General features: G+C 45.4%; 1 protein-coding gene across 1 annotated transcript in view; it reads right to left on the bottom strand.

Moving 5' to 3' along the window:
• Positions 1–565: 565 nt before the first annotated feature.
• LOC109323267 (metalloprotease TIKI1-like) overlaps positions 566–15,936 on the bottom strand; it is a 150,892-nt gene continuing 135,521 nt past the window's right edge. The window contains exons 4-6 of the mRNA XM_019554718.1: positions 14,477–14,567; positions 6,356–6,610; positions 566–1,079 (exon numbers count right to left, since the gene is read on the bottom strand). Of these exons, the coding sequence (XP_019410263.1) occupies positions 896–1,079; positions 6,356–6,610; positions 14,477–14,567 (530 nt within the window). The 3' untranslated portion in view covers positions 566–895. The remainder of the gene's footprint in view (positions 1,080–6,355; positions 6,611–14,476; positions 14,568–15,936) is intronic.

The following is a 15,936-nucleotide window of genomic DNA, read 5'->3' as shown; positions in this document are numbered from 1 at the left end:
ACCTGCTATGGGCGGGGGGGAGTGCACATGCACGTGTGCACTCAGCCCACCCAAATAATTTTAATATAAAGGGGTACATTAGCTGAAACTTTTGAGACAGAAGGGGTACACTTATTAAAACAGGTTGAAAACCCCTGCCCTAGGAAATTATTTTTCTTAAATATTTATCAGTCAGTGTTTAAAGAAAATTCTTCACTAGGACATTCTTGTAACATCTACCGGAGACAGGGATGTTCTAGCTACAAGTACCTCCTGATTAACCCTACCAAAAGAAGGTGCTAAATACTGGGTCTGTGGTAGACTGGTTTGCATATGCTAGTCCTAAGTATGACTTTCAATGGGACTTAAAATTCCCATGTCACTTAAATGCTTTTGAATATTTTGCCTTAAACTTACATATATAATTTGGTGAGAAACCAAAGAAATGCAGACATAGGACCAAGCTTTTCCTTTCAGTCCCGCTGATGTGACCAAGATATTCTCTTCCAGCCAAGGTAATTAACAAGTTAGTGGTAGTTTAAAACATTTTGTCTCACAAGGCAATCAATAAAAAAAACTTCCAAACCAAAACCAAAATCAAAATGTATTTAGTCAAATTCATACAGCTAAACAGCAGCTATGTTACAGCAACATTATACATCTCCCAAAAGCATTATGGGATAACATGAAATAATTCTTCTGCAAGAGAAGGATAAATAATGGCTCTCATTAAAAGTATCTTCTCCTGTATTGGGCATGTCAAACAAGTTAATCATGTTAATGGTCCAGATTCAGGAAAAGGAGGAGGTTCGAGAACATTCCACAGAACAAGTGTCACACTTGGACAGTCTTTTCTTCTATATTTCCCCCCAAAATTTGTGCTTTAGACAAGGCCCCTGTGGTTTAATGCCAAGTCTCATTGTAGCGCAGGTAGCATATGCAAAGCCAAAGTCAATAATAAGAGGTACAGAGACTGGAAAGGCACATGAGCTCTGCTGGCATCTGCCTGGATGTGGCTGGATCGCCCGTGTCCTCGTGGCTGGGGTTCCACTGTAATATATCCATTAATGATGCGAATCCGTGGAGGTGGGTCGGTGGTACTATAAAGCAAACAAAAGGTGTCTGGTCAGGGAACACTGAATGAACCAGGAATCAAATTGCAGCCTATTGCAGACCCGGCCAGAGGAGGGTCTGAAGCAGCTTGTGGGGTACCTCCCAATCTTACAAAAGCAAGTAGAATATTACAATTACATATATACCAAAAACTCCTTAAACAATATCCCAGCTTAGTCTTGCCTGCTAAATGCCTGTTCAAATCAGAAGATTTGTCAGTGCTTCCAGAAGATGCCCAGGCTTGAGCCCTTGCAGACCTCAAGGGGGAAGGCGTTTCAGAGCAGAGGAGTGACTAGTGAGAATGATCTCCCACGTGGTCTCACCAAGCAAACTTGGCACCTGGTACTTGCAGGCAGCTCCTCTCAGCTGCTTTTAGGGATTGCAAAGGGACATAAGGGAGAAGGTGATTCCTTAAGTATATAGTGCCCAGATTATTTAAAGGAGTAAAGTAATGCATGGTCCAGACCCAAGCAAAACAAACCTGGCAGATCTGCCTGTCAGTGGCCAATGACAAGGATGTATATAAATAAGGGCTGTGAATTTAGATCCTCAAGGGCCTGATAGGTCAAAACTGGCATTCTGAATTGCATCCAGAAAACTTTTGGGAGCAACTGGAGTTATGTGCTCCTGGTGATCCAAACTCATTAGATGGTGGGTCCCCACATTCTGCACCAGCTGAAGCTTTCAGAAACTCATCAAGGGCAGCCCAATTCAGTAGTGTAGCCTTGAAGTGATGAAGGTATAGATAATGGCATATATCTGATTTAAAAAGAAAGTCACAACCTGCTCATCAGATGGAGTTGGTGAAACCTAGCTACCACTGTTACTTGGAGATCTAGTTGCAGCACAGGATCCAAAAGTACCCCAAGGCTGTGAACCACAGTAACAAGGGGAGACTGAATCCCATCTATGATGTGTCCCAATCCCCACCAGATCACTTTGTCTGCCCAGCACTACTGTTCTGGCAGGATTCAGTGTCATTTGGTTTTCTACATCTAGTCCCCAGCTTCAGTCTCTGTGCTATACTCAGAGCAAAAACCAGAGACAAGGGTCTAGGAATCTGATAGCATCCAGAATGTGCTTGGGGCTGTTGGGTTACCATCCCAATGACCTTTCCCAAAACAGGGGAGGCTGGAAATAGCACAATAGCTGACTGTGACATTGGCATCAGCAGAATGTTTCTTGAGTAGGGACTTAACGTTCAAATCTAGATCCCACCCCCATGAAGGCAATCCTGCACAGACTTGCCCTCCACACTGAGAGGAGGACTCTCAGATTACCCCTGCTGTTACTGGCTGGGCACTACGCTCTTGCCCTTAACCTTGGGGAAAGGTACAGAAACACACATGGGTCACATTCCTATCCAAATACCTGGATAGATACCCAATGTCAGTGACAGCAGAATGCCCTGAGCAACAACTCAGCCCCCACCTCACACTACAATTACCATGCAGCTGAGCTTCAATATGGCGTTGTAAGGGAAGGGAATTAGTGGTATACAAGGGGGGCAATGTGATGGGGAAGTTTCTCTTGCCCCAGCGTCAGGATCTACTGGATGAATGGCTGACAGGTTCATGGAAGTAGTAAAGAGCAGCCTTCCTGATCTCCTGAGGCTAGCATTTTGGCTTCATGGCAGCCATTCAGAGGAACAGCAGAGATGGGATTGCGAATCAGCATGCTTTCTACATACAAGACACTGAAGGGTATGCTTTCAACAGTTTGGCAGAAGCTCTTTCTGGTCTTCCTCAGCCGTCCCCCAGTTTGCACGTGTGTTAGCAAGAACATGGCTCTTCCGTAGGCTTCACATAAACAATACTCCATGAAAACTGCTGCCAATGGCGGACAGAGAAAGCCCATATGTAGGGTATACATGGGTTGGGAGTAAAGACAAGGAAAAGCAATTGTTAGAACCCTTCCCAATGTCTAGCAACAGAGGAGCAGACATCCCTGCAACAAGCGGGCTGCATCCAGGAATGAGAGCTGTGGGTACTGCTCTCTGTGGATAACAAGTTGCAGCCAATTTGACTTGGGGCTATCAGCTGACTCAGCTCAACGCCACACAGCCCAACATTGCTAGGTGGAAGCTATGATAAATTTCAGCAAAATTAAAAGCAAGCCCACCTGCCCCATGACAAAAGTATGTTCATTCCACTTGCTTTGGTGCTCCCCAGCTGCTATGCACTATCCTAGCTTTATTTGAGCCCAAGTGCATTCTGCAAAAATGCTTTGGGAATTTGAAGGCAATTAGTATCCTTTTTAAAAACACTTACCATTCCCTACCAAAAGGCCTGGCAGGAGGCTCCTACAGTAACTGGAAAGAAGCCAACTGGCAGTACAACAAAGGAACAGGGCTGACAGCAGACACATACAGGAGCACAGACCAAAGCAATTCAGCCAAACCCACTACAAGACTGCCTTAAATCACTCTGGCTAGGCCTTGAATGTTTATGTGCTCATAAGAGCAAAGTTATGGATGGCCCAGACCCAAGCAAAACAAACGTAGCAGATTTACCTGTCAGTGGCCAATGACAAGGACACATATAAATAAGGGCTGCGAATTTAGATAAGGTAGCAACTGAGAACAGGTTTCCCTCGCTTTATGCTGTACACACGTTCCTGGAAAACGGTGTATAACTAGAATTTGCATAAAGGGAATCCACCTCCCAGTGTAACAAATAGTTCCAAGACTGACTGTACTGACCCCCAGACCCATTTCTACCACTTTTACATGACAGTTTTGGTACTCACCAACAGCAGTCAGTACACACAAGCACAGGGTGGTGGTGAATGTTACCGTAATGAGGATGGCAACTACAGAAACGTGTCGCAGACAATGAGTGAGGAGCACAGATCCACACAGGAGACTATATTTTGGTGTTCATCACTCCTATAATGCACCGCACAAAACAGCTGACTGTGGGCTTCCACCACACTGATCACATAAGAGTGAATGTACCTTGCATATAATTAATTTTTGGTATAAAAAGGGTTATTGCATAAGAGCGAATTCTCACATATAGAACCCCCATAAAGCGAGGGAAACCTGTATTAAATCTGAGCGGCTTGTCTGACCAGCTGTATTTCATCTGCCATACATCAAATATTACCACTAGATGGGGTAGTTAGCACAGCACAGGCCCCTACCAATAGCAATTAGAGGAACTGTCCATTACATGGGGATAACAGCATATCTGTGATGTGAAGTCCTGCTAGATTCATTGCAGTCAAACAAAGCACAGAAGTCCCTGTTTGGGAAAGAATCTAATAGGAAGAGCCATGGCAGGCATTGCTGCTCACTGGCAATCATTTCTATAGCCTTACTGCAGAAGCACTGAGTTCCTACAGTTTCCCCTATCCACAGGACACAAATGCAAACCTCTGTTCACTTCCACCCTCCCCTGTACAGAGGTTGTTTGGGCAGCCCATCCATCACTGACTGCTTCTGAGGTTATCACTAAAAACAGCTGGTGGTGTAATCTCCAGTTGCCTGCAGACATTAAAAAAAAACAAAACCCAAAAAAACAAACAAACATACTTTACTGAAAGAAGCAGTGCATTAATTCAACCTGGCTCTACAGCATTTGCATAGATCAGGCGCTTCAGCGGGACTTTTTGGTGCTTTTATCTAACAGCTGATTCAATCCGCTATTAGATAAAAGCACCAAAAAAGCCCCATTAAAGCACCCGATCTATACAGACATTAGGCAAGCCGAGCCCAACTAATGCGCTGCCTCTTCTGGGCATGCACTGGGCTTGGCACAGGAGTGTGCTGAATTTAAAGTAAAACACCATTTTGGTTTTTTTAAATGTCTGGAAGCAGCCGCTGTGCATTAGATTGTGCTCCCAGCTCAAACAATGTATTCCATAGGTGGAGAGGGAGAGAACTGCAAGCCAAAAAAATAAAAAGTAAATCTGATCTCAGTCATTCCCAAGGTCATAAAGGCACAAATACCTGGAGCAGTTTGCTAGGTAGTAACTGCTGACATAAATGTATCAGCTTTGTTTTCCCTATGGGCCTTTCTTTCTGCTGTGCACTAGCACATCCCTGCAGTTGAAATTAACAACCCTGTCCTTCCTCCAGATTAAGTTGGAATGCCTCCTATTGTCCTGGGCTCCCTGAAGTCTCTGCATCTTGCAAACACACAGGATTAGCTCTAGGCCCAGGCATGGTCCACTGATTAAGTGGCGAAAAATGCATGTGTAAAGCTGAACCAGCCCAGCCTCTGGCTTCTTTACTTTTCACTCCATCCAGGAAGAGCACACACCAACTGCTGAAACTTCCTGAGCCTGACGAAGGGTTTTTGAACCCAAAAGCTTGCTTAACATTTTTTTCCAGCTTAACAAAAAATATCATATTCACCCAAAGAACCTTGTCTGCATGTGAACATAACTTGAGGCACCTACTGAATCAGTGTTCTCCATTAGAGCTTTCTGCCATATGCACACCTAATATCACCCACAATAATAACAATCACAACTAGTATCAATTTAATTAACTGAATTGAAATAAAATATGCAATTATATGTAATAAATAACACAGTTGCCCAGACATGTAAACCAGAAGAGTACTTGTCACTGTACCATCTCCCATGTAACTTGGATTATTAGATTATTATTAGATTATTAGGTCACTTGGATTATTTAGAGCAATGGGAAAATTACGGCATTAGGTGACCTAGTATATCACGAAGGTATGAAGTTCCCCATCATATCTGGTACATCTGAGATGATAATGAAGAATGGTTTATGGAGGCCCAATGGACTGAATCTAGAAACTTACTTAAAAATATGCCAGAACATGATTCCCTGTTGTCCTGGGTCATTAACACACGTGCAATGTGGGAAGAAATTGTTTTCAAATTGTCACACTGCATAGGCGAAAATGTCTCCAAAAGGCAACTGAATGGAGAGAACTGGGCTTATACTGCAGCAGATGGAAAGGAAATAAGAGAACATGAAAGAGTCACATTCAGTGGCGAGTGGGAGGACAGTGGCTGGAGGAAGGCACTTGAGGAACAACGCACACGTCAAAAAGTTGATCTGGCTGTTCCCGAGTTGAGTCAGCTCTCTTGGCCAGGCAAACAAGTACCTTAGTCTCCACCTCATTTCTGATGCTAAACCTGATTGAAACAAGTGTCTGGCTAGCAGCTTGTGAGGGTGCCTCCTGCTTTGGATGGGCACTGAAGAGGTCAAAACACAGGATTTGGGGCAGGGTACTCAGCCAACCTAGCAGATCATCCTCCCTCCCCACCAGGTATATACCTTTCCTCAATGCGGACCCAGAGGTCATTAAACTGGCGGAGATGCTGCTTTTTCTGTTGCTTCTTCTTCTTCTTCTTGTATTTCCGGTCTCCTTTCTCCAGCAGGTCAATGCTCTCAGGCAGCAGCAGGTGAGGCAGAATCTCCTCTTCTTCCTTCTGGGCGTGCAGATGTGGCGGGAGCTCCTGTGAAATCACATATGAGGTGTACGCTGGCGACAAGGAAGAGGAGGTGGACAATGTTTTCGGGTTTTTTCCACTGGGAAAGGAGAAACAAGTGAAAAAGTTTGAAAGGGCCTAAGAGGAGGTCTCAGTACAATGACAAGGAAGCCATGATCACCATGACAGATGCTGGCTTAAGTCCTGCTGTTTATTTACCCACCACCCCGCAAAGTCAGACCTAAATTCATACAGATCCTCTTCAATTAAAAGGACCTGGAAAAAAAAGAATCAAACCCAAAGAGCAGTGATCAGATTTGGCCTGAGAAAAGGCAGTCATTTAAGAACAACATAGTGCATCTGGCTGGCTGTATTACAAAAACTTTGACAGTTAAGTGCTAAGCACTTTTTCCATATCCTGAAATCAGCTGGATCGGCAAATCCCCAACGTTTCTAATTAGATCTGCTGCAGAGCTTGGGATTCTGGTCCTGAGCCCAAATAGGCTGGAGCCAAAGTGTGCCTGGCCTTGACTCCAAGACCTCCAAGTGTGGAGGATTTATCACATCCTCTGTTCCACTGGTCGATGACCCTCACTGCTACCACTGTGCATCCTGTAAACCAGCAACCTGCAGATGAAAAGAGTTAGCCCCCATGAGCAGTCCCTTCTCCTGTTCAGTCCCTTAAAGAATTGGAGAAAAGAGGAACACAAGTCATCCAGAATACCCACTCCCAGCCCTGAGGCAGGAGCAGCAATACTAAAAACATTCATGACCGATTTTTGTCTAACCTGCTCCTAAAGCAGGGCTGACACGTACATGGCCTCTAACTGGACATTAATGAATGGCTTGATGCAGCTTCTGAACGGATCTTAGAGTACATTTATACTGCAAATCAGGACCTAGAAAACATGCCTGAGTGCAGCTGCTGTTTTTGTTACCCAAAGGAGCTCTGCATGACACTTGTGTTCATCACAGACATGCCCTTTGTTAAAATGTTAATTCCTTCTAACACCTGTTCTGCAGTTCACCTTGAACTAAGCTCTAGGAAATAGAAATGCAAGATCAGAAGCTTTGCTTAAAAGTGGGAAGACAAGCCCAATGGTTTGGGCACTAATCTAAGAGCTACAAGACCGGAGTTCAGTTCCCTACCTTACTACTAGCTGCTGAAGTGACACTGGACAATTCATTTAGTCTATTTGTTCCTCTGTTTCCTATCGCTAAAGTTGGAACAGCAGCATTGTCTTCCCTTAGCAGGATGCTTGTAGAGAGATCCATGGAAGATGCTGAGATAGCTTCTGCAGCATGTGGGGAGGGGGTGATATAGGATGGGTAGCTTTGGTGAGGTGTGTTGAGTCAGCCTGCTGACTGCAGCCCATGGGTCCAGAAGCCATCCAGGCCAGTCCTAGAGCTCAGGGACACAACTGAATTTGTTTCCAGGGCAGCAAATCTCACATATACCATAGAGAGGAGATGTTTTCATGATCGAGGCTGGAGGCAGGGGCAAACAGGAAGTTTCTTTCTTTCCCAAGGTTGGGGCAAGTGGGATCTAACTCACTCCTGCTCCACAAAGAGGCTAAGGGGTTGGGGGTGCAGCTGTCATCCACCCTGTTCACCTGGGTGCAAGCGGGGCTGATGCAGCTTGAGGAGAAATCTGCTTCGTCCTGATTGAGGGAGCAGATGACTCATCCCTGCTCTCCCTCCTCAGACAGGCACTATCCCCCTGGTGCTCATTCCAAGGCAGAGAGCACAGCTCTAAGCTGAGACCAATACCAGGATGTGGCTGCAAGAGCTACAAGCCAACCCCCTGGGGTATAGCATGCAGGGATTTTCCTTCCCTCCTCCCCAGGGAGTAGCATGAACAAATCCCCTTTCAGCACATGGAAAGTAGATGTTCAGGTCTTTGGGTCAAGTCAGAGTGATGCAAAGGCCTGAACGATCTGGAAACTAATTTATAGTGAGAAGAAAAGGAGCAGCATCGCTGAATTAGACAAGGCTGGAGACAGACTTGGGCTGAAATATGAAAGGGAAAGAACACAAACCACTGTGAAAATGTTCCCTTTGCCAGCTATATATGCTATGTGATTAAAGCCTGCACTTCCCTTCTTTCCCTGCAACCCAAATGAGGTGGGCTCTTAGGAGAGGAGCTGACTGCAGTGAGGATTTGTTATTTTTGGACCAGACCCATACCTAAAACTATAATGGAGCAGAAAGCAAGTTGCAGTCAGACAGTTGAGAGTTGGGAAGGATGCAGAACACTGAGCAAGCCTGCCTTGGAAGGGGAAGTGTGAAATGAGGAGAAAATCTGACCTTGTTTCCCAAAAGAAAGTCAGGAACTGAATGGGGAGGATACTCAAGAGCCCTGGCTGAGAGAAGCTCAGAAGAGTGGGTTTCCCTGCAGCTCTCTGGTAGGGGCACCTGATACAAGGTTGGGATTGCACGGCAAAACACCAGCTGACCTCCAAACTTTCCTCCTTCAATTTCCACCCCAAACCTGTTTACCCCTTGAGCAGCTTTTGAATATCACTTCTGTGACCCTTGGTACCTTCCTGAGCTTGCCCACAAAGTCCCTGTCCTATCCACCTTTAAGCCCCACTGAAAGACAATGCTTCCTATCCACCTTTAAGCCCCACTGAAAGACAATGCTGCCTATGGTAACCTAAGGTGACCTGAACAGTCCCCTAGTTACTATTCTCCACTCCCTAAATACCATTATCTGACCTGTTCTGAAACAACAACTCTTCCAAAAGGGGACTGACACTCCTTTAGGCGGGGCAGGATACTAGGCTCACCACGATGAACATGACAGAGAAGAGTTAGGAATCCAAGCATTCCTGTGAATGCAGAATAGGCAGAAAGTGCTTGGTCTGTTTGCCTGGACAAGGTGCCTGGTCTGTTCTCCAGAATGCATGAGCATCCTAGTCTTGAGAGAGTTAAGGGCATAAGCCTTTCCTGCTGTGCTTTCTGCAGGGGAATCAGCAGGAGATGTTTTGAACAGCAGCAGGCCTGTGATAAAAAGGAACACAAAGGTACACAGATCCACAGGAGCATCCTTCTCCCCTGGGGCCAGAGTCCACCCTCCTCCCCCACAGTGTGTAACACTTACTGACTCTCCTTGAGTGCAGCAGCAGCTGCAGGAGGTGGGGAGGGGGGCAGGAGGTGCACTCATTATGACTGTGATTATATGATGAATATTTTATGCAATATATATTCAACCTAAAACCAGTAATACTATTTAAAAGCTCAAAATAGAGGCACTGGGAACTTGATTATATTCAGGACACTATATATAGCTGTTCTCAGTGCTCTCTGCTGTGGGGCTGGAGCCATTTATCTACCCTCCCTACCCTTCACCACACACTGAGAGTCCTACCCCTACCCCCTGTGCTCCAATTTCTGCCCTCTTCCAATGCCCTAGTCCTTATCTAGCCCCACTGGGGCTGGCTCACCACTGCTCATCTTTGCTCCCTGATGGTTCCTCCCCATGGGAGCATGAACACACACACACACACACACACACACACACACACACACATGCTGCTCAGTTCTTGTTCCCTCTCTGTCCCCTTGGCACAACCACGGTATCTCAACAGATGCTTCAGGTGGCCTTAAGACAAAGTTGAGCATTTGTGATGCGTAGGAGGTGCACACAGGTGCATGTGTACCCCCTGAGATCAGCTGTGCACTTCCTGGAAGCACCAACCATGAAACTGGAAGTGCCTGCAGAAGTGCACTTCTGGTTTTGCCACTGGCTCAGTGATCGGCTGCTGGGGGACCCCCCTATCAGTCATCTGGTGCTCCTCCCTGACTCAGGAGGCACCAGTCGCCTATGAAGTTGAGGTTTCCCTGATGGGCACAGCTACTACACACTGTCATGCCCCAGGGAGAGCAGGCCTTTTCACAAAAGATCCCCCTTTGATTCATATTATGTTTTGTGGCATTCCGTTTTATTTCTTTTACACATTTATCACACTATTTGCAAAAAAAAAAAAAAAAAATAGATAGGGCAGATAAAGTAATACTAGGGCAAATGAAAGGTACCAAGCTGACAGACCCAGGGACTGATGAGATTGGCAGAGGCCAGACTGTGGCATGGTACACATGATTCCACATGACTTGCCCTTGGCCAGGAGGGATCCTGTATGAGGCTGAAAAGGCAATTCTATCCCCAGGCCCACTCTGATCTATGTTTCTGTGCCATGCCACCATAGGTCCAGCTTGCCACCATGGGCCTAGAGATGTGGTTACGTGTCCATGATGGTCTGTATTGAGATCTACTCACAGAGAGTGGTTATCCTCTGACAATGGCTTGTGGCAATTTACAGGCCTAAACAAGTTCAAATGAGTGAACTTGATGTGAAAATCTTTGTGTCCTGTTACCATTCTTCTCAGAAGCCACATTAACCATTTTCCACATCATTTCAAACGTTTTCCTTCTCTTTTGTATTCAGCCTGTTTTAAACTAATTTCCTATCTTTAAACTTGCTTTCAAATGGTATGAGAGGACTATTCTTGAACTTTCAACATCTATTTTTTAGGTCCTTCTGAACAAAGGCTTAAACCCCCATCTTCTTTGACTGACTTTATCAGGAGCTGTTAATCACAGACCCTAGAAAAGACTTCATTTCCAGCAGTGACTATGAACTGGCTGAAGTGCTGTAACTTTCGATTTGGGCCAGAGACCACGCTGCTTCAAAGGCAGTTATTTGGGTGCTGAGCTTTCACTGATTTCCAGTAGGAGTCAGGTGCCCAGCTGCCCTTCAAGTCTTTGAAACCTGTGATCCCTTTTGGTGTCTGAAATATGATGAGTGAAATTCTGACCCAATTTAGGTCAACAGGAGTTTTGCCATTGATTTCCATGGGGCCACGGTTCTCCTGTGTGATTTGAACTCTGTTTTTGTTCACATGTCAAATAAGCGCTACGTGGAATTTAATGAAATTTGATCTCTTTCTCTCTAGATTTCAGAAAATTGCTAAAGAAGTTTTAAAGAATGCCTGGCTAAAGTCCTCCTTCCAGCAGAAACCATCATGTACCAAGATATTTTATTCTTCTATAGTACAGCTGTCTAACTGGTAATCTGCAGGCTGCATGAAGCCTGAGAAGGGTCAATTTGCAGCCCCGAGCTCCCACCTGGCTGCCCATCCCGCTACTGCTCCAGCTGCAGCAGCAGCTGGGGTCCCCCTCTCTCTCCTCCCACTTCCACTTCCTGACCCTGGCCCAAGTGGGGAGGGAAGGAAGGGCAGCACAGTCCGCAGTGCTGGAGGAGCCCATAGCTGAGAAGCTGAAGGTGAGTCTGGGGTGCCCATGTGCACAGTGCAGTTGTGGGGGGAGAGGTCCACCCAGGGGCCTGTGGCTCATGCAGGTATGGCCCATGCAGTGCACAGCCCACAGTGGTGTAGCCTGTAGGGCATACAATCCCCAGCCACTTAGAAGCTGGTCTACAGAAAACTCATAAAAGAGTTTCTTTCTTAAACCGCACCCAAAACTCAAATATAGCATACTTAAGTCATATGGCCAAGCACAGAGGTCCTGTCTAAATTAAGGGTAAACTTAGTGTTTGTCTAAATTAAGGTTAAGACTTCAGCACTTGTATATAAGAAAGTTATATCTAGAGGGCTTGTCCACAACAAGGTAAATGCCCACCCCTATCTGACAATAGAGTTATGACAAAGCATGGATAGAGAAGGCCAAGCTGAACAAAGTCTAGGTGCAAGTGCAGGAAGCTTTCATAGATTCACAGACATTAAGGTTGGAAGGGACCTCAGCAGATCATCAGAGTCTGACTTCCTACCCTGGGCAGTAAAGAGTGCTGGGGTCAGATGACCCCAGCCAGGTGCTTGTCGAGTCTCCTCTTAAAGACCCCAAGGTAGAGGAGAGCACCACCTCCCTTGGAAGCCCATTCCACATTCTGGCCACCCTTACCATAAAGAAGTTCTTCCTGATGTCCAGCCTGAATCTGCTCTCTGTCAGTTTGTGGCCATTATTTATAGTTACTCCAGGGGGCGCCCTGGTAAACAGAGCATCTCCTATCCCTTGCTGTCCCCCCCAGTGAATTTGTAGGTGGCCAAAAGATCACCACTCAGCCTTCCCTTGTGGAGACTGAGGATATTTAGGTCCCTCAATCTCTCCTCATAGGGCCTTACCTGCAGACTCCCAGCCATACAAGTAGCTCTCCGCTGGACCCTCTCAAGGTTATCCACGTCCCTCTTGAAACACGGCACCCAAAACTGGATGCAGTACTCCAGCTGCAGCCTTACTAGTGCTGCATAGAGGGGAAGTAGCACCTCCCTAGATCTGTTTATGATGCATCTGCTAATGCATGATAAAGTGCGGTTAGCTTTATTGATCACTTCATCACATTGATGACTCATGTTCATCTTGGAGTCAGCTATAATTCTGAGATCCCTTTCTGCCACAGTGCTGCTGAGAGGGTCATCCCCCAGCCTGTAAATGTGTTGGTGATTCCTTCTCCCTACAGAACACTTTCCACATCTCTTCAGAAAACTCAGGAAAATTTGATCTGATAGGAAGCTTGACTGAGAGAGCCAAGGAGGAAAATCATGTGCTCCACTCAGGAGAAAAGGTATCTTGTCATTACTTATTCATATTGCTTTACTGGGTAGGTGCCTCCAGCACTGTGCCAGACACTATACACATATGGAACACAAAGAAACCCCTATCCCAGACAGCCCCTTTGGAAGGCATGGGGGTTGGTCAGGGAAGGAAATATTTGTGGTTAGAAGAAAGGGGGCAAAAGGGAAACAACATAAATATGGGAAAAGGTGATTGAGACATGAATAAGGATCTAAGCAGTGAGAAGAGGGAAGAAAAGGAAATATTGTAGACATACTAAGCTAGAAGAGGAGTGTGTGGCGGGGGATAGAAGAGAGGAGGAGCTGGCCTTAAGGTGACAAACCAGTCAAGGAGAACAGTGACACAGACAAGGCAACAGAGAGAAGAGGCAGGACAAGAGATTGGAGGTCGAATTTGACACAGTGGCAGGAAGTCCATAGGAGACAGCCAAGTCAATGGAAGATCAATTCTGGTCTCAGAGGGAAGGAGTTAAAGTTGGAAGTTCTTTGGCAATTGGAATTATGGGAAATGAAATCACTTGGAGAGAGAGCATGGAGCAGGGCAGAATCCAGACAAATACTCACAGCTAGGAAAGAATGAGGAGCCACCAGAGGGGATGAAGATGAAACGCTTATCAAGGACAACTAACATCGAAATACATCCTAGCTTAAAAAGGAGCAGAACCTGGAGGAAGAGCAGCTACCCCTGATATCTATCCATTAGAAAGAAGAGGCTCACAAGGCAGTGTGGAGAGGCCTACTCCAGAGTGGAGAGGCTGAAAAACTCTTTGGAAAAGATCAAGGACAGTTGCTGGAGAAGAAGTCAAGACAACAAGGTCAGAGTTGCATGTACGGGGAATCTTAGAGAGGAAAAGGGGATACAGGTTGGCAGCTGAGAAAAAAAGGAAAGCTTTTGGGCTAAGTAATAAGATATCACACTTGTAGATAAGGGAAGAAGGGCCAGAGGAGAGAAAATGGCTAAGCACATGAGAAGAGGAAGGGACTGAAATAGGAGCCCAGAAGCACAGGGGGTGCGACAGGAAGTGTCAAGCTAGGGAGATGGACAGGGGTTGTAAACCAGTATAGTCAGAGTTTTGCCTTTGCATGGACTACTATACTGGGATAGCTTGCCCAAGAAGGCATACGTTTAGCTCACTCCTGATAACAACTGGCTGATTAAAATCCTGAAAATTCAGGGAAAAATATCTGCAATTCATGTTAAAAAACTACTTAGCAGGTGTCATGCAAATTCTGTTTCCAAATCAGCTTGTAGAAGATAAAACACAGGAAACTAATTGCATTGGGAAATAGCAGAGAACAGTCCACATGGAACAGCTCTTATTTATGTCTCTCTTTCTATGGCTTATCAACTATGATAAAAATATACATATATTACTTGTTGATGGGTTGTCCAGCAGCAGTGTGTTCTACCTCATACCCTTCTCTCCTCAAAACATCAATCACTGTGTTGTTGCCCATGAAATGACCTGCAGTTAAGAAAAAAAATCAGAATAAAAAATCCAGGAGACCACAGTCTGCAAGAGCAATTGATTTCCATTTCTCTTTAGTTCTGGAGGACACATAGCATGAATCGTTGGAGAAATGTAATCTGGCAGAGACCAGACCATTCTGATGGGGTTATTCTAAGGTTCCCAGGTGCTTGCTGCATGAGTACAGGGGACCACCAATATGCCATTTTGGTAATTACATTCTACACTCCTAAAATTTCTCCTGAAGTTTCAAAGAGTAGCCTTCACTTCCAGTACTGAACTGTCCTAGAAGCTGCCTCACTCTTTAGCAGCTTCTTGCCTCCTAATGGATGATGTGATTCTGAAATATACATGCAGGAAAAGGGCCAGAGCATGTTCTGAATCAGCAGGGGCCAAACTTTCTAGGAGGCATGCCACAAATTAGCCCCAGACCCTCTCCAAATGCTTCTCCAATTCCCTTCTCCTGCCTGATCTGCTGCTCATCTTTCAACTTCCTGCCCTGTCCTCCCTGCCCAATTAGTTGCTTTGCTTTCTGCTTCCTGCCGTATCTATTACTGTGCTGCCTGTCCCCTCCCTGATCTGCTGCATGCCACACAGAGTGGCTGCCTGTGCTATTTCTGGCACCCATGCCACAGGTTGGCCACTCTTGTTCTAAATGATATAGCCACACATCTGGAGCAACTGCATTTACTTCAGCGCATAGAAACAAGCTCAGATCCGATTCACAATTTGTAAACCTTCCAAGATCCCAATGTGCTCTACAAACTGAACAGCACCAAACAAGAAGACAGCAAGCATCATTAACTACTTGAATTATTTAATTTAGAGCCATCCAACTGTGGTAGATGGAAAACAGCTTTGGACTGTGGGCAGATGCTACATTAGCCATGCTAGAGTTCAGTCTCTATCCTTCACATAAATGATTAGGGATAGACATTCACCTCTAACTTCAGTAGTGTCTGCTAAACTCTGGAGAGGATTTAGCCTGCTTCAGCAGAAATCTGTCAGTGATTTATAACTTGGTTCCATTTTCAGCCAGATGTGGATGATGCTCAGCCTCTGCCCTGATATCATACTGAATTGATTAGTAGTCTATTAAAATAGAAATCCTGACCATAATGTACAAGAAAAGTTCTAAAAGGACTTATTCCCTGCATGTAGACTGATTGTCATTTCATAGTTGTATTAATACCTCATCAGAGATGGGTTGCTGGGAAGTAGGCTTAGCTGCAAGAAGCACAATACAGACTTCAGAGTTGTAGCCTCTTTAAAAGCATTCGCTGACTTAACAGCTTCTTATAAAATAAAATTAGAATAATGCAGTAATTTGCAGAGAGCTCCCTTCCCTATTCAGAGGTCCTAATAT

Source organism: Crocodylus porosus, unplaced genomic scaffold (genome assembly GCF_001723895.1).
Source record: "Crocodylus porosus isolate Cpor-Errol unplaced genomic scaffold, CroPor_comp1, whole genome shotgun sequence".
NCBI lineage: Eukaryota > Metazoa > Chordata > Crocodylia > Crocodylidae > Crocodylus > Crocodylus porosus.
The sequence above is the reverse complement of the archived record's forward strand: the minus strand, read 5'-3'. Positions and strand labels throughout refer to the sequence as shown.